This window comes from Nicotiana tabacum, chromosome 19 (assembly GCF_000715075.1).
Source record: "Nicotiana tabacum cultivar K326 chromosome 19, ASM71507v2, whole genome shotgun sequence".
In the NCBI taxonomy this organism is placed as follows: Eukaryota; Viridiplantae; Streptophyta; class Magnoliopsida; order Solanales; family Solanaceae; genus Nicotiana; species Nicotiana tabacum.
In genome coordinates this window covers 66,152,314-66,171,373 of record NC_134098.1, presented here as the reverse complement: position 1 = coordinate 66,171,373, position 19,060 = coordinate 66,152,314, and the positions used below count along the sequence as shown (strand labels likewise).

The window sequence follows — 19,060 nt, the reverse complement described above, 5'->3', positions numbered from 1 at the left end:
ATTAGGAATGATGATATCCGGGAGAAGGTGCATGTGGCTCCCATTGATGACAAGATGCGGGAAGCGAGGCTTAGATGGTTCGGACATGTTTAGAGGAGAAGCCCAGATGCTCCGGTACGGAGGTGTGAGCAGCTGGTTGTGGATGGCACAAGAAGAGGTAGAGGGTGACATAAAAAGTATTGGGGAGAGGTGATCAGACAGGATATGGCGAGGCTCCAGATTTCCGAGGACATGACACTTGATAGGAAGATGTGGAGGTCGAGTATTAGGGTTGTAGGTTAGGAGGTAGTTGAGTCGTGCCTTACTTCGTACCATTGTGGGACTAGCCATGTAGGGTTTTTGTCTAAGATAGCTATTGGCAATGTTGTGGTTTACTATTTCGTTTTTCAGTGCATGTCCTATTTACTAGCTATCGCTTTTGCTTTGCATCTTTCTTCTAGATTTCATGGTGTTCCTATTTTTCTTATGATTGTTGTGGTGATACTAATATTTACTAATATTGTCTCCCTTTGCTTTGCATCTTTCTTCTGGATTTCATGGTGTTCCTATTTATCCTATGATTGTTGTTGTGATACTAATATTGTTTCCTTTTTGTCATTTTGTCATTTTGTATTTTTATTTTTTTTGAGCCGAGGGTCTTTCGGAAACAGCCTCTCTACTCCTTCGGGGTAGGGGTAAGGCCTGCGTACACACTACCCTCCCCAGACCCCATTAGTGGGATTTTACTGGGTTGTTGTTGTTGTTTTTAGATAATCCTATAATGACAGTGACGTCTGAAGTACAGGGTGTAACAACATGTCCCCTTAGAAACATTTGTCCCCAAATGATAACTCTTAAAGGCTTGCGAAAATGGGACGTAACATCATTAAATCACTTTATATACTTTCAAAGAGGATCTCATTTTCAAGCTTACATCAATTGACTTACGATGTACTTTCACGTACAAAAAATTGGGGGGTAACAAAAGTTTTAAGATAATTCAGAGAAGAGGAAAGAGTTGTGAAAATAGTGAAAGTAAAGAGTATAATTGATGAAAATAGTGAAAGTAAAGAGTATAATTGATGAGTAGTGGAGAAGTTATAGACGACAAAAATCGTGGTCATGATTAACTCAAAAATCGGCAAAAATACCCGCAAACTATTAGCTCAATAGCTGATTTTGGGCCAAAATATCACTATTATATTTTTTAAAAATTGCCCCAAACTTTTGTATTTTATAAAAGAGCCCACCATTTATTATTTTGTAACAATGTTGCTTATTCTTCTCGGTCACCTGATAGTGTATCATGTAATTCATTATAAAAATGATAATTTTGTATCAAATTTATTTATGTTCAGGATTATGGTTTGCGATAATATAATGAATGTTATTGATAATGGTACTATTGAGTATTTGTGATAGTTTTTAGAACTTGTGGGTATAAGTCATATTTCATGTTTTTCCAAAATAAATTTGGGAATTATGTTTTGAAAACTGATGTCCAAACACATTTTCATCTTCAAACCAAACTTCACCCAAATCAGATTTTTTAGAATAAATTTGAAAATCTATGACCAAACGTTAGCTAAAAGTCGCTAGAGGGGAAAATTTGAACCTTCTTCGAAAACATTTTGACATATCAAATCCAGCTAGTATATTCTGGAACTGCATTGAGGTCAAGAATAAATAAATGAGGATTTACTAATGTTAAGATACGAATGATCCAGAAGTATAACGGATAATAAAATTGAGATATTTTTTATAATAGAGCGTTAAATTTAGAGCTTTTCTCTGGACGGAATTAACTGAATAGCGAGTAATTGAGTAAATTAATCAAGAAGCGGCTATACGTAATGCACAAATTAATCCAAAATTAAAAAGGGAAAAGAAATAAGGATAAACCATGAATGGCTGCTACGCGTCTAATTTGACCCCTACTTTATTGGATATCGACATTTGGCAGTGCTTAGCACAACATTAACATATACAGGATTATTTACCCACTTCCAACCAAGAGGCTGTGAGTTCGATTCACCCCAAGAGTAAGGTGGGAAGTTCTTGGAGGGAAGGATGCCGATGGTCTATTGGAAACGGCCTCTGGTTGTTGTTGTTGTGAGTATTATTTACCCATTTCCCTAAAGTTTTGCTAATGGACACATGTCACATTTCAAAGGAGCAATCGCTTGCTAGCATGTGAGCTGTGAGCACGACAGCATCATCCGAGCAATGAATTGATTCAAACCACGAAAAAGCAAAGATATTAGTTGGACAGTAGAGAAGGGTAGTGAAACAACTGGAAGTCAAATGGCAAGGGTGGGATTCAACATTTTAAACCAATTACTTTGAATTTATTACTAGTACTTATATTGTTGTAATTATATCAATTCGCATAAGACAATTGCAATTTTCAAAATCCAACTTCACTAAACTATCCAAATTATATATTTTTTTATCATCATCTAGTGTAGAATATATAAATCAAATTAAACTCTTAAGAAATGATTTGCATAATAATAAGTACAAATTCACATAATATAATAATATCTTAGCAAATCATTTAATAATAAATAATAATTTTTATAAAGAATATATATCAGGCATTCATTACTCGTTACAATAACGAGCGCAAGAAAATAAAACTGAACTTACAATACAATGATGTTATAGGATTTGTACATTATTCTATTGTGAAAATAAACAGTATTAATACTGTTTAGATAAGTTGGAAGTACAAAATTTTTTTATTTAAGTTATCATGGGTGTGCTAAACTAATTGCTAAGCCGACATATTACATCTGGTCTGGAACAATAATGGAAGAAACGTAGATTAGTTTTCTGTTGGATAAGGATTAAGGAGGAGTCTCGAATTTGATTCAAACATTTGTCCTAAGCAAACCTGCGAACAAACAATCATGTTCTTACACGAGTATAACATTACCATGGGCTGTATGGGTCCCATGTAATATAGGCTTCTGACTCGCTTATTCTTGAAAACCAGAATACGCAGTAAACCGCCACCTTTTTCTCTATGAGCTTTTCTTTCTTCTATAATTGTACCCATTTCTCATATATCAATATCATCATCTTTAAATTTCTAATAATTAATTTGTTCCAGAAAAGAAATGGTGAATCCAAAGTTCACAAGAGTACCTAGCATGAGGGAGAGAGTTGAGGATACTCTCTCTGCTCACCGTAATCAGCTAGTTGCTCTCCTCTCTAGGTATAATTAAACTCTACATATATACTTGTTATTTTCTTTAATTTTTTTGTCTTTACTGATAGATTAACTGATAAATTTAACTGTTTTCTTCTTGATATCTTGCTTTCAGTGCATGATTTCTGTTGTGGTAAATTTGAGAAACACTTTTAAATTTTAATATGTACTTAATTATATTATGTGTCAACATCAACATGTGGATGGCCAAAAATATATAGCTTAATTTTGGTTTATTTTGAATGATTTTCTCGTAAGATTTGTGTACACGTTACCCACCATAAACCCCACTTGTCGCAATTCAGTTTTTTTTTCTTTGTTTGTTGTTGTTGTTGTCTGAGTTCAATTCCTACCATGTTAGCTTGGCAAAAATAAGTTGGTAAAGCTTGACCCCAACTAGTTTTAGTTGATCGATTGATTTGGTGATTTATGTAGTTCAATAATAATAATAATAATAATAATATATTAGAGAAAGTTCCAGCAGCTTTTCTTTTTGTTTTTCCAGTTTTAGTGATTGATATATGTCTGTATATTTTTTAGATACGTGGCGCAGGGGAAGGGGATATTGCAACCTCACCACTTGATCGATGAATTCAACAACGCTGTATGTGATGACACTGCTTGTGAGAAGCTCAAAGATGGTCCCTTTAGTGAAGTCTTGAAAGCTACTCAGGTATATTAACTAATCCAGGGCAATAAAGATGATACTGGATATGTTTATTTTGATGTCCTTCAGAAATTTGACGATGATGAAATGCAACTTTTCTCTGTTTGTCGCCTTATCCAGACTGTTTTTTTATTTTTATTTTAAACTGGACATGCTCTTAAATTCCTTTGTTTATCAATGAAACCGGATTTACAATGTATGAACGGAGCATCTTAAGAACCTGTCTGAAATGAAGATATAAGATGTAAAACATGGTGTTCGTTTTCTCTTTAAGTAATCAACGTGCATATAGACTGTTATTTTGGTCCCACTTTCTGGATCTTCTGATCATACCCGCAGAGGCGAACTTGATGGTTTCAACCTTTAAATTCTTACCGTTGAATCCATTTCACTTTTGAAATTATGGGTTCAAAAATCTAATATTTGTTGAAATTTTTGTAAATGTTCACATCTAAGTTTAAGCTTTGTGTCAAGAATATTGGGCTAAATGGATCCCAATAAACCAGGCTGTTTCCGCTTCTGTCTCCACTCTCCATGCATCCACTTCTTTCATATGGCTAATACTGCTTAATGAGCTAGAACTCGTTTTAATGTTTGAATAAGTTGATTATATCAGAGCAGCTTTTGATGTTTCAATCTTTAACGGGTTACGCAGTTGTTTTACTCCTGAAAGATAGGAATCTGAGATTTACTTGTCTCTGACTGAATTTCTTGTTCATTTTGCTAACAAGTACTTTGGATTCTATTAATGCTTGCGCTCTGTTGTCAATATAGGAAGCCATTGTGCTGCCACCATTTGTTGCCATAGCAGTTCGTCCAAGGCCAGGTGTTTGGGAGTATGTTCGTGTTAATGTATATGATTTGAGTGTTGAACAATTGACTGTTCCTGAATATCTTCATTTCAAGGAAGAACTTGTGGATGGAGAGTAAGTTCTTTCTTATCTCAATACGAAACATAAAAAATTACAAAAGTTGAATAATTAACAAATTTGTTGGTTTTTAATGTATGCCAGGGGTAATAATCACTTTGTGCTTGAGCTGGATTTTGAGCCATTTAATGCATCAGTTCCTCGTCCAACACGCTCGTCATCCATTGGCAATGGAGTCCAATTCCTCAATCGTCATCTGTCCTCAATTATGTTCCGCAGCAAAGACTCTCTGGACCCCTTACTTGATTTCCTTAGAGGACACAGTCATAAAGGAAATGTAAGTACCAAAATCAGTTTTTCCTTTGTAAAATGTTTGTCCCTATTGTCTACCAAAATCTTTCAACAAGCGCAACCATTATAAGAAATGTAAAATACTTCTAGTTCGAATTTCATCATCAACAAACTATCTGCTTTACCTTTTATCTTTCCCTTTTGATGGATAATAGTTTAGTTTACATAACAGATGATATTTTGGTTGAAGGGTACCCTGAACTTTCTCACAACCACTTAATGGATACATAGTTGTAATAGCTGACCTTTCGGAATAATATTGTCTCACTTGAAAATGTTTAAGAAGTATTACTACTTCTATTTGTAAGATGGATTGTTTATCTATGCAGGTCTTGATGTTGAATGATCGTATACAGCGAATCTCCAGGCTGGAGTCTGCTCTTTCTAAAGCAGAGGATTATCTCTCCAAGCTATCACTAGATACATCCTATAATGAGTTTGAATACGCGTGAGTTTGTACACATTTGTTTTGTTTTCTTTCAAGCGCATGTAATTGCTCAAGAAAAGGGAAATCTATAGGAGTTGAAACATTGTTATGGAACAATGTGCATGCAGATTGCAAGAAATGGGCTTTGAGAGAGGTTGGGGTGATACTGCCAGACGTGTTTTGGAGACGATGCATCTGCTTTCTGACATTCTTCAGGCTCCTGATCCATCAACCTTGGAGACATTTCTTGGTAGACTACCTATGGTGTTCAATGTCGTCATATTATCCCCTCATGGATATTTTGGCCAAGCAAATGTCTTGGGTTTGCCCGACACTGGTGGCCAGGTAATAACAAGGAGAATGAGGTCTTGTATTATGTACTCCCTCCGTTCCAATCTATGTGAACCTATTTGACTGGGTACGGAAAGAAATGAAGACTTGTAAAACTTGTGGTTCTTTAGAAATTCCAAACATTACCTTTGGGTTTTTCCCTCTTCCTGGAAATTATACTGCTGAATCATCTCTAGATGTTCCAGTTTAACTTGAGACGTAAGGGTAACAAGGGACCAGTACTCTGTCCGTTCTTGCAGTAGGCTTGGTCAGGCATTCTGCTGTTGTGTTACAATTAACATAGCTCACATAGTTGCCGGAAGCTAGAGCTGTGTTAGAAAACACAGTTACATTAATTTTTGGCAATGCTAATCACTGTTAATGTTACTGAAGTATCCGTGGTTTTCCTTGATGTTATTCTCCTTTTGGTTGCTTTGCAGGTTGTCTACATACTGGATCAAGTGCGTGCCTTGGAGGCCGAAATGCTTCTTAGAATAAAGCAACAAGGACTTAACTTCAAGCCTAGAATCCTCGTTGTGAGTACATATATATTATGCAAGCTCTTATTTGGTTTGTGGCATTGCAGTTGACATCAATTTGCTTACTCTGATTACTAAAGGTCACACGGCTGATACCTGACGCTAAAGGAACCACGTGCAACCAGAGGTTGGAGAGGATTAGTGGAACTGAATACTCGCATATTTTACGTGTCCCTTTTAGGACAGAGAAGGGAATCCTTCATAAATGGATATCTAGGTTTGATGTATGGCCTTACCTGGAGAAGTTCACCGAGGTAACCTCTTTGTCCCTTGGAAATCGCCATTTTGGAAATCGCCTTTTGTTGCTGATGCTTCTGCCAGTATGCTTAATTGAGTGATGTTAACTAGTCCCTTGCAAGTGCTTGCAATAGCAACGGGACAAGAAAGGATTTGTGCTAGTTTGAAAGCTGCCTCCAAGAAAAATGATATTAAAAGTTTATGACTAGTGGAAACATCAGTCATTCATGTACCTTATTCCTATGCTCAAGTTGTTTAGGTTGAAAGTAATTTGGCCAACTATGCAAATTGGGAGAACTTGTAGCCAACTATTGTGTTTGCCGACATGCTGATATACTTTTTCGTCCTGATTTATAGTTGTTGGTTTGTCATTCTGGATAAAGCAATTCTTATGTTTTTCTGCTTATATATATTGGAAGAAGAGATACTTGCCGTTTCATCATTTCTCCCGACCTCTCTACTACCAACACTTTGCCAATTTAATGTTTGTAAATGTCTTCTTGACCAGGATGTGGCAAGTGAAATGACTGCTGAGCTCCAGGGAAAGCCAGATCTAATTATTGGCAACTACAGTGATGGAAATTTAGTTGCCTCCCTTTTGGCATATAAAATGGGTGTCACACAGGTAGGAAAGACATGATTCTTTATCTTGCTAGCACAAAGTCTTGAGGTGATATATCTGCAATAGAAATTTTATGCTTTGCCTTCATTTCTTTTTAATTGTTTTTCCAGTGTACCATTGCTCATGCCTTGGAAAAAACAAAGTATCCTGATTCTGACATCTACTGGAAAAAGTTCGAGGAGAAATATCATTTTTCATGTCAGTTTACTGCTGATCTACTGGCAATGAATAATTCAGATTTTATTATCACCAGTACTTATCAAGAGATTGCAGGAACGTAAGTCATCTTAATCTGGTCGTTTAAATCTGATACTTTTTCCCTGGTAGTCTATTCAATCCGAATTTCAATTCAGTATACGATGTCATCAGTTGAGGAACTCTGATTGGTAACCTTATCAAATCCGTAGAAGCTCTATAATTTTATTTCGTAATCGGAGAAACGATTTTTTGTTATTGAGCTTGTAGTCAGAGAAATAATTTTTCGAGCTTGGTTCGATATCTATCCAGTAGCATGATACTGCAACTATATTTTGTTATAATTCTGTATTGCTGTAATAAACAATTAAACTTTCTGGAAAAACAAAACAGAAAGTTAGTAATACTTGTTTAACGAAATAAATTCTGGAAAAGCAGTATAGGAATAAATCGAGCCCACTGAATACACAGTGTGTCCTTAAGGAAATTATTTCCCTCAAGTACCCGAGGTGCTGGAATATATCCTCCCAGGATAGAACGATTTAACGCACCAGAGTGTTGGTACCAAAACGCCGGTGAACAACGAGCTATTCGAAGGTTGTAAAACACACTGGAATTTTTGTTGCAGAAGAAGAAGAAGCTCAGAAAATTTCGTAAGGAAAGATTCTGGGATTCAAACTCTATTTATAGAGTTGCTGGCATTGTTTCTGAAAAGGTTTGCAACTTTTCAGAAACAGCCATGGCTGATGGAAAAGGGTTGTTTGAAATATTGCGGGAAAAATGTATTTAAAATAATCCGGGAAAGAAAACGGGCCTGACCGAACCGGGTCGCGGGTCATGGGTTATTCCGTATTGAATTTTTTTGTTAATTATTTAATTAATTAATTAAATAATTGAAAGAAATTTTGTCCAAAAAGATTAATCAATCAATCGATCGATCTTTGACCGAAGCCGAAGCCGAGCCGAGCGAGCGACGACGATGGCGCGAGGCTTGCCTTCTTCTTAACTCTTTAAGAGCTAGAAGAAGAGCAATTATATATATACCCATCAAAAGCCTTTTCTTCCTCCGATATGGGACAATGTCCCTTTGCCGAGGGAAACTCAAATATTTCATTTTTCCTCTATTTCTCATTCACCCTCTTTAAGCTACACAAGCTTAAAATCCCAATAATCCCCCACATGAATGGGGAATGGCTATAAAATAAAGGAATGCACGGACGCGTGTGTGTTTTACATGCAAGAATTAATTGCATCTGGATAAGTAGGTTTCCCTTTGAACTTTCCGTAGTGAACTTATATCGGATATACTCGGTCAATCGGTAGATTTGATATCTTTGAACCGTCGAGCTTTGTTGTATACCTAGACAACATAAGTCACACAATCAATCCTTAACCATCTATGGTTCTCACGGTTGTGTTCGTTTCAGCCATGAACACCGCCTGGTTTCATGAGTGCTTAGAGAATGGGCCTTTACCTTCATTCCCCTTGAAGCAACTTACACTTCACACTCACATAGGTGATTTCTAAACGTGTAATCCTGTAGACACACTATCTGGTCATATCTTGCCAGACTTAGCAAATCATTAAAAAACCTTTAAGCTTTGTTGACTCATCAAAAAGCCTTAATGCTTTACCTCGATTTCTGAACATTGTCTTCATCACGAGAATGAGTTGAGTTATTTGACAATGTTGAACCGTCATTCATAACTTTGTTTGATATCTTTGAACCTAGCTCGTGGGATCTCCAGTTTGCTAGGTAGAGTTACCGTCATGATGACTTGTCCTAGACCTTAACCCCATTCCCTTTGATGATCTTTCAACTGCCTCTCTAGATAGGCCTTTTGTAAGTGGATCCGACACGTTATCTCTTGACTTTATGTAGTCAATTGTGATAACACCACCAGAGAGTAGTTGTCTAACGGTATTGTGTCTCCGTCGTATATGACGAGATTTTTCGTTATACATAACGCTCCCTGCCCTGCCTATTGCCGCTCGACTATCACAATGTATACAAATAGGTGCCAAAGGTTTGGACCAAAATGGAATATCTTCCAAGAAATTCCGGAGCCATTCAGCTTCTTCACCGGCCTTATCTAAAGCTATGAATTCAGATTCCATTGTAGAACGGGCGATACACGTTTGTTTGGATGATTTCCAAGACACTGCTCCACCCCCAATTGTGAAAACATATCAACTCGTGGATTTGACTTCAAATGATCCAGTGATCCAATTTGCATCACTATATCCCTCGATCACGGAGGGATATTTGTTATAATGCAAAGCGTAATTTTGGGTATGTTTGAGATACCCCAAAACTCGTTTCATTGCCATCCAATGTATGTGATTGGGATTACTTGTAAACCGACTCAGTTTACTAATAGCACATGCTATATCTGGTCATGTACAATTCATGATATACATCAAACTTCCCAATACTCTTGCATAATCCAGTTGTGAGTCACTTTCACCTTCATTCTTTTGAAGTGCATAACTCGCGTCAATTGGAGTCTTGGCAATTTTGAAATCCAAATACTTGAACTTGTCAAGTACCTTTTCAATGTAGTTAGACCGTGATAATGCTAGACCTTGTGGAGTCTTGTGAATTATGATTCCTAAGATCACATCAGCAACTCCTAAGTCTTTCATATCGAATTTGCTAGCCAACATGCGCTTAGTAGCATTTATATCTGCCATGTTTTTGCTCATTATCAACATGTCATCAACATATAAACAAACAATGACTTCATGACCTGGAGTGTTTTTAATGTAAACACATTTGTCGCACTCGTTGATTTTAAACCCACTTGCCAACATTGTTTGGTCAAATTTGGCATGCCATTGTTTGGGTGCTTGTTTAAGTCTATAAAGTGACTTAACAAGTTTGCACACTTTCTTTTCTTTACCAGTTACCACAAAACCCTTAGGTTGTTCCATGTAAATCTCTTCCTATAATTCTCCATTTAAGAAAGCTGTTTTAACATCCATTTGATGGATTTCAAGACCATACACGGCCGCTAGTGCCACTAACACCCTAATAGATGTTATCCTCGTTACTGGCGAGTAAGTGTCAAAGTAATCAAGGCCTTCCTTTTGTCTATAACCTTTGACAACAAGTCTTGCCTTATATTTGTCAATAGTGCCATCAACTTTCACTTTCCGTTTAAAGATCCATTTCGAACCTAAAGGCTTATTTTTCGGAGGAAGATCTACCAATTCCCATGTATGGTTATCCGAAATTGATTGAATCTCACTATTGACTGCCTCTTTCCAAAACGCTGAATCAGAAGATGACATAGCTGCTTTAAAAGTTTGAGGCTCATTTTCAAGCAAGAATGTCACAAAATGTGGTCCAAAGGAAGTAGATGTTCTTTGACGTTTGCTACGCCTTGGATCTTCTATACTTGGAGTATTTTCCTTTGGTTCTTTCCGATGTCGTTTAGGTCTTTCACTTAACGACTCACATTCAGTTTTATACGGATAGATGCTTTCAAAGAATTCAGCATTATCTGATTCCATTACCGTATTAACGTGAATTTTGGGATTATCGGATTTATGAACCAAAAACCGACATGCTTTACTGTTTGTAGCATATCCAATGAAAACGCAATCAACAGTTTTTGGTCCGATTTTAACCCTTTTAGGTAAAGGAACTTGTACCTTTGCTAGACACCCCCACACTTTGAAATATTTCAAGTTGGGTTTTCTTCCTTTCCATTTTTCATATGGAATAGATTGCGTTTTGCTGTGGGGTACTCTGTTGAGTATTCGGTTAGCTGTAAGAATAGCTTCGCCCCACAAACTATGCGGTAGTTCGGAACTTATTAATAAAGAATTCATCATTTCCTTTAATGTCCGATTTTTCCTTTCCGCAATTCCATTGGATTGAGGTGTGTAAGGTGCAGTAGTTTGATGGATAATTCCATATTCCGAACATATTTCTGCAAATGGAAATTCATATTCTCCACCCCTATCACTTCTAATCATTTTGATCTTTTTATTCAATTGATTCTCCACTTCATTCTTGTATTGCTTAAATGCTTCAATTGCTTCATCCTTACTATTAAGCAAATAAACATAACAATATCGAGTGCAGTCGTCAATAAAAGTAATAAAATACTTTTTCCCACCTCGAGATGGTGTCGACTTCATATCACAAATGTCAGTATGAATTAAGTCTAAAGGATTTGAATTCCTTTCAATAGACTTATAAGGATGTTTTACAAACTTAGACTCAACACATATTTGACATTTTGATTTATTACACTCGAATTTAGGCAAGGATGCCGAGGGTCATTTGGAAAAATCCTCTCTACCCCAGGGTAGGGGTAAGGTCTGCGTACACACTACCATCCCAGACCCCACTAGTGGGATTATACTGGGTTGTTGTTGTTGTTGTTGTTGTTGTTGAATTTAGGCAACACTTCTAAATTAATTAACTTCCGCAAGGTCTTGTAATTGACATGTCCTAAACGAATATGCCATAAATCATTTGACTCCAATAAATAAGAAGAAGCTATAATTTTATTCATACTGTCAACAACCATTACATTTAGTTTGAAGAGGCCCTATGTGAGGTAGCCCTTTCCAACATACATTTCATTTTTGCTTACAACAACTTTATCAGAAACAAATACACATTTGAATCCATTCTTAACAAGCAAAGAAGTAGAAACTAAATTCTTCCTAATAGTAGGAACATGAAGAACGTTGTTGCGCGTTTACACCTTGCCGGAAGTCATATTCAGGAATTTCTTCCCATAACCTTCAATCTTGGCTGTTGCTGTATTTCCCATGGAAAGCTCTTCTTCGGGACCAGCAGTAGAGTAAGTCGTAAATGCTTCCTTGACAACACAAACATGTCGAGTGGCTCTAGAGTCAATCCACCACTCCTTCGGATTTCCAACTAGGTTGCATTCCGAAAGCATTGCACATAAATCATCAATGTCATCATTTTTTTCCACTATGTTGGCCTGTCCCTTCTTCTTATACTTTTTCGGGAGACGACAATCAGGGGCTTTGTGACCGGTTTTTCCACAATTGTAGTAGCTGCCCTTGAATTTCTTTGTGTTCTGCTCCTTAGTCTGTTCAGAAGACCTCTTTCTCTTCTTACTTTTTGGAGCAGTCTCCTCAACGATATTAGCTCCCATGATCGTTGAATTTCCACGAGATTTCTTCTCGGCTGTTTTGTTGTCTTCCTCAATCTTGAGACGGATCACAAGATCTTCCAACTTCATTTCTTTGCGCTTGTGCTTAAGATAGTTCTTGAAATCTCTCCACGAAGGAGGCAATTTTTCAATCATTGCAGCCACTTGAAATGCTTCATTCACGACCATACCTTCAGCAATAAGGTCATGAAAAATATGTTGAAACTCCTGAATTTGGGTTCCAACAATTTTACTGTCTATCATTTTATAGTCTAGAAATTTGGCAACCACGACAGTCGTGTACTTCTTCTCAAGTGCGTCCCATAATTCTTTTGAAGTATTCATCGCACTGTACACATTGTACAAGTCATCCTCTAAAGCGCTTAAGATATAGCCTTTGCAAAGAAAATCTGCCTGCTTCCACGCCTCAACAATCATGAATTTCTCGTTGTCCGGCTTGTCCGGCATGTCCGCAGCAGGCACCGGAGGTTCTTCACTAGTGAATTTATGCATACCAAGTGTGGTAAAGCCAGAAGAACACCCTTTGCTGCCATCCTTTGAAGTTGGCTCCGGAAAATTTCCCCGGTTTCTCTGCCGGTGGAACAACAGTCTGGCTTGACGAGGCTATCGTCGTTGCCGCAATAGTCGCAGAAGAATTTCCGTTATCAATTGCCATTTCTCACTGTAAACAACAGAAGAGTTCAATTAATGGCAAAATAAGAACAGTAAACAATACTGTTATTAACAAAAACAGTATGTATAATAAATAAAACCGAAGTTTTTATATACTGTTTCATAGAAAAACGATGAAGTTTTTATGTTCTTCAAATCGTTTTATGAATTTCAATACTCTTAGTTTTTTATATCTTCAAATTCAGAAGGAGTAGAAAACAATACAGGTTTTAATCTCCACAAACAAAATACAGAATATAATAAATTAATTTCCTTAAGAATGTTATAATTTTGTATTGCTGTAATAAACAATTAAACTTTCTGGAAAAAAAAAACAGAAAGTTAGTAATACTTGTTTAACGAAATAAATTCTGGAAAAACAGTATAGGAATAAATCGAGCCCACTGAATACACAGTGTGTCCTTAATGAAATTATTCCCCTGAAGTACCCGAGGTGCTGGAATATATCCTCCCAGGATAGAACGATTTAACGCACCAGAGTGTTGGTACCAAAACGCCGGTGAACAGCGAGCCACTCGAAGGCTGTAAAACACACTGGAATTTTTGTTGCAGAAGAAGAAGAAGCTCAGAAAATTTCGTAAGGAAAGATTCTGGGATTCAAACTCTATTTATAGAGTTGCTGACATTGTTTCTGAAAAGGTTTGCAACCTTTCAGAAACAGCCATGGCTGTTGGAAAAGGGTTGTTTGAAATATTGCGGGAAAAATGTATTTAAAATAATCCGGGAAAGAAAACGGGCCTGACCGAACCGGGTCGCGGGTCATGGGTTATTCCGTATTGAATTTTTTCGTTAATTATTTAATTAATTAATTGAAAGAAATTTTGTCCAAAAAGATTAATCAATCAATCTATCAAAAAGCCAAAGCCGAGCGAGCGACGACGACGACGGCGCGAGGCTTGCCTTCTTCTTAACTCTTTAAGAGCTAGAAGAAGAGCAATTATATATATACCCATCAAAAGTCTTTTCTTCCTCCGATATGGGACAATGTCCCTTTGCCAAGGGAAAATCAAATATTTCATTTTCCTCCATTTCTCATTCACCCTCTTTAAGCTACACAAGCTTAAAATCCCAACATATTTAATGTGTGTGTGGCAATTTGCAATTTATTTTTCTATTTCTATAAGTTGAGCTTTTCTTCCTGTTCCGATCATGTTTACATGGCTGAAACTCAATATAAAAAACAAGGGTAGGTGATCAAAAATCGTTGGATGCTTAAAATCAGTAGACGTTTTGCTAAATGAGCGACCAATGTTATTGAAAACGTTCATGTTTTCAACCCTTTTGGCATACATTTGAGCATTGCCCAAGATTTTGGATAAGTAGATGCAGTGCTTATAATTTTAAAGCATTGTATCCTGCCTTGTTTTTCATTGTCAAAATTAATTAACTTACAAGTATTTCTATAAGTTGCTTCATAAATTAGAAGTAAATCTGGATTGTGTAATGTTATTCGCCTCGTAAATACTGAAAGCTGCTTGAACAAGTGAAAAAACACAGACAAACGTAACATTCTCCATGGATTGATGAGACTTGTAAAATACATATATAGAAATTTGGCTTGTAACCACATGTATATTATGCCATATGGATGTGACATTGATGTGACTAGACCTAAATGTTTTGTTTCCATGTCCACTGGAGTTTTACGTATAGTTAAGAGGAGAAGAGAGTGAGGAATACTAATGTATGATGGTACCCCTTTGCTTCTTGACCTGGATACCCAGTGTTCCTATTCATGCCTATACTTTGGTCCTTGATTTCACTCTCCCTTTTCTAACTTGAGCTGCATCAAAGAAATTTCCACTGTAAAAAAATAAATAATGCTCACCATATCTCTGCAACATTGCAAACATGTATCCCATATGATTGATATTGGTGCGACATGGCAAACATGTATCCTATTTGATGATCAATCAAATTTATTTTTCCCCTGTCAAAATGACCTCAGTGTGTAATTCCCTATGTATTTGATAGCATTGTAACTCGTGTCATGATTCATGAATAGGGTACTAGAATTGCATGGTTGACAAATATTAACTGGTCGATTGATGATCCACAAAACATGCACTTACTGACTAAAATGTGATGGGACAGATTTATTTTTGTTTGTGATTAACACAGTACTTAACCCTATACTTAATACAATTTGGCCTAGCTACAATCTTTTCTTCAGTGCAAATTCCTTGTTACACGACCAATATTGTCTTTCTGAGTTCTATTCTGTTGTTACTTACACTTTTATTATTCGAATAAGACATTAGATTGCTTGCATGCAAATTGATAGCCACTTGTTTCAGGAAGAATACTGTTGGTCAGTACGAGAGCCATACTGCATTCACCCTCCCAGGACTATATCGCGTCGTTCATGGCATTGATGTTTTCGATCCCAAATTCAATATAGTGTCTCCTGGAGCTGACATGACAATTTACTTCCCATATTCTGACAAGGAAAAAAGACTAACGTCTTTGCATGGCTCGATTGAGAAGTTGTTATTTGATCCTGCGCAGAATGAAGAGCATATGTAAGTGACATCCATTTGTACTTATTTTAATTTGGAATAGATGACATACTTATTTGCATGAATATAAACTGACAACCCAGAGATTTCCTACATTAGAAAAGGAGGGTCTGATATGATTTTCTACAAATAAATTCCCAGTGATATTGTTCAAAAAGTCCTGGATACTTTATTATGAGAGAACCAGGGATAGATGGCACTAGAATCCCTTAATCTTGAGAAGTCGCCACTTATCGCTCCCAACACTTTCTGAGACCCTCAAGTAACTACTATTATTGTTTGATATCTTGGAGAAGCTATAAGAATCTTTTTCTCCTTATTGTAATTTTTTTTACGTGACTTTAAACTTAACTTCCAAGCTCCTTCTGATAAAATGCAAAAACTGTCTGTATTCACTGTCTTGGTTTGGTTAACAATTGATCCAATCAAATGCATATGGAACATCTTTCTTTACGTTTCTTCTAAAGTTCGTTTGAGGATAAGGAGTAGAATCTGAGAAGATAGACTAGTAGGTAACCTTAGGGGCGGATGTAGAAATCAACGTATGGGTTCAGCTTTGTTGCAGACCCTGTATATGCATTAAAAAAATCACTAAATAAGTAAATAATTGATTTTGAACCCAGTAAATCAAAATGAGTTGTAGTAGAATCCTGAACTCGAACCGATAAAGTTGGATCCACTACCGGGTAAACTCTACCTTGAGAAGTGTTTATATATGTCCCTAATTATTTCTTTTCTGTTTCCTTTCTATTTTAATTTTTTAAGTTCCTTTTTAGATGGTTTTATTTTTTGACAAGTGGTAAGTTGTTAGTATTCCAAATTAAATGCCATTGCCATAACTATATACATTTATAAAGATTGATTGACCCTAGTTTCTCATTCCTAAGATCCAAATAAGGCAATAAACAATATGTCTTAGTACTTGAACCTGCTTCTGGTGGTCAACACTTGATCGCGTAGTTAGTTATAGATGACTGTAAAAACCTTAATCATTTTAATGGTTTTGTCAAAGAACAAATATCGGACATATTATAGCGAATGGACTATTGTACTTTTCTTCTGATTGGTCATTTTATTGTGATCCGTAAGTTGGCTGAGACTGATGTCATATCTTTGCTTACAGAGGTAATCTGAATGATAAATCAAAACCCATAATTTTTTCAATGGCAAGGCTAGACCATGTTAAGAACATTACGGGACTAGTTGAGTGCTATGCTAAAAATGCCACATTGAGGGAATTGGCTAACCTTGTTGTTGTAGCTGGATACAACGATGTAAAGAAATCCAGTGATAGAGAAGAAATAGCAGAAATTGAGAAGATGCATGCTCTTATTAAGGAGCATAAATTGGATGGGCAATTCAGATGGATAGCAGCCCAAACAAACCGGGCACGTAATGGTGAGCTCTATCGCTATATAGCTGACAAGAGAGGTATATTTGTTCAGGTACGCTGTTTGTATTGTATTTGTCCACATTCCTTTTTTTGCACCGAAAGAAAGGTTGTTATTGTGACAAATATGTTTGTTTTAGCCTGCATTTTATGAAGCATTTGGACTCACGGTGGTTGAAGCTATGACTTGTGGTCTTCCAACATTTGCAACTTGCCATGGTGGTCCGAACGAGATCATTGAACACGGTGTATCTGGGTTCCATATTGATCCTTATCATCCCGATAAAGCTGCTGAACTCATGGCAGAATTCTTTCAACGCTGCAAACAAGATCCTACTCACTGGGAAAAAATATCTGCATCTGGTCTCCGAAGGATTCTTGAGAGGTTTGTAGTTGTGTACATATATAGAAGATTAAAGATTGTTCCCTTGATATTATTTGAATGAAAAATAACAGTAACATCTCTTTTTGAACATCGCTCAAGTTCTTGTGTTAAATAATTGTTAGGTATACGTGGAAAATTTACTCCGAGAGGCTGATGACTTTGTCTGGTGTATATGGTTTCTGGAAGCTTGTTTCAAAACTTGAGAGGCGCGAAACTAGACGATACCTTGAGATGTTCTACATTCTCAAATTCCGCGAGTTGGTGAGTGCCTTTTTGCTCATTTTCAGTTACAATCAACTATATATGTGGTTTAAATACGTATTAAGCATAAACATGTCCGTGATTGCGGCTGTCGAAAATGCTATGGACATATCCTGAGCTAAGGAGTTTTCAAGAGAATTGATTTGGCTTACTCTGTTTACAGGCAAAATCTGTTCCTCTGGCAATTGATGACAAGTGATGGTGCAAGCAGTAGGATGCGAAAATAATCATAATAGCGTACGTGGATAGAGAGTAGCAGCAGTTGTGAACTCCATCAAAATGCAGACATAAATCTTACACATTACTCATTGTGCCATTGTCAATAAATGTGATGTTATTGTAAAAGCAATTTACCGCCCCATTCTACTTGAACTCCCAGGTTCCTGTTGTAGTTCTTAAACCAATGTTCACTGTTAGTGGTTTTTTTTGGTTAAAGAGAAATATTAATATGAAATACTACATGCTGTTACTTAAGTTGCTCCTAGAGGATTGGCGTACTTAGACGATTAAAGGCTGTCATAATTTTATCCTCTTCACATGTGGACGTAAGTTAATTAATCACGTTAAATGTTTGTGTTTCTTTTGGTATATTTTTTTTTTGTTTTATGATTATTGTTGTTCAAGATTTATTTTATTAGTTTTCGCATAATATGGATAAAGTACCAAAAAAGAGATACAACGTTTAGTTTCAACTTTTTTTTTAGGCATAACTAATGCATGTCTAAGTTACATGAAAATTTATGTATTATTTTATACGTACGCTGATTTTTAATACAATTAAATGCCAAAACTAACTCTTCATGTAACGATAAATATTTATTTTGTTAAAAAAATTTAAAATATAGTGTATAATAATTTAAATAATATACCAAACATCTAATAGTAAATACTTCTCATATTACGGTCTTTGTAATACAATTACCATGTTGATTCATTATTACAATTTTTATATTATTAATCCTTGCATAAATTCTTTTTAAACCAAGCGACCCCACAGTGAACAAGGTTTTGGTGAAGCTTTGAAAGTTGCGCCAAGATAACATTTCAAATAGGATAAATGTGACACTATTTGTAAGTTAAACATACAAACTTTGCTAGTGACCAATTAGACATTTTTACTTCGTAGAAATGTTTTGCACATGCACATGCACATGCACATGAGAGCGTGAATCACAAGTTAGGCTGTTTTCTTCATTTTTTTTTTTTTGAAGTAAGGGTGATTCATTAATAGGCATAA

At 36.2% G+C, this 19,060-nt stretch overlaps 1 protein-coding gene across 1 annotated transcript; it reads left to right on the top strand.

The window, feature by feature from the left end:
• The first annotated feature begins 2,861 nt into the window (after positions 1–2,861).
• On the top strand, positions 2,862–18,297 carry LOC107830010 (sucrose synthase 2). The gene is made up of 15 exons (XM_075237889.1): positions 2,862–3,199; positions 3,734–3,866; positions 4,635–4,786; positions 4,874–5,066; positions 5,410–5,528; positions 5,636–5,852; positions 6,278–6,373; positions 6,457–6,630; positions 7,122–7,238; positions 7,346–7,512; positions 15,566–15,790; positions 16,911–17,232; positions 17,318–17,562; positions 17,685–17,823; positions 17,987–18,297. Exons 1-15 carry the CDS (start codon positions 3,102–3,104, stop codon positions 18,020–18,022), a joined length of 2,433 nt encoding a protein of 810 aa, XP_075093990.1. The 5' UTR covers positions 2,862–3,101; the 3' UTR covers positions 18,023–18,297.
• The last annotated feature ends 763 nt before the right edge of the window (positions 18,298–19,060 follow it).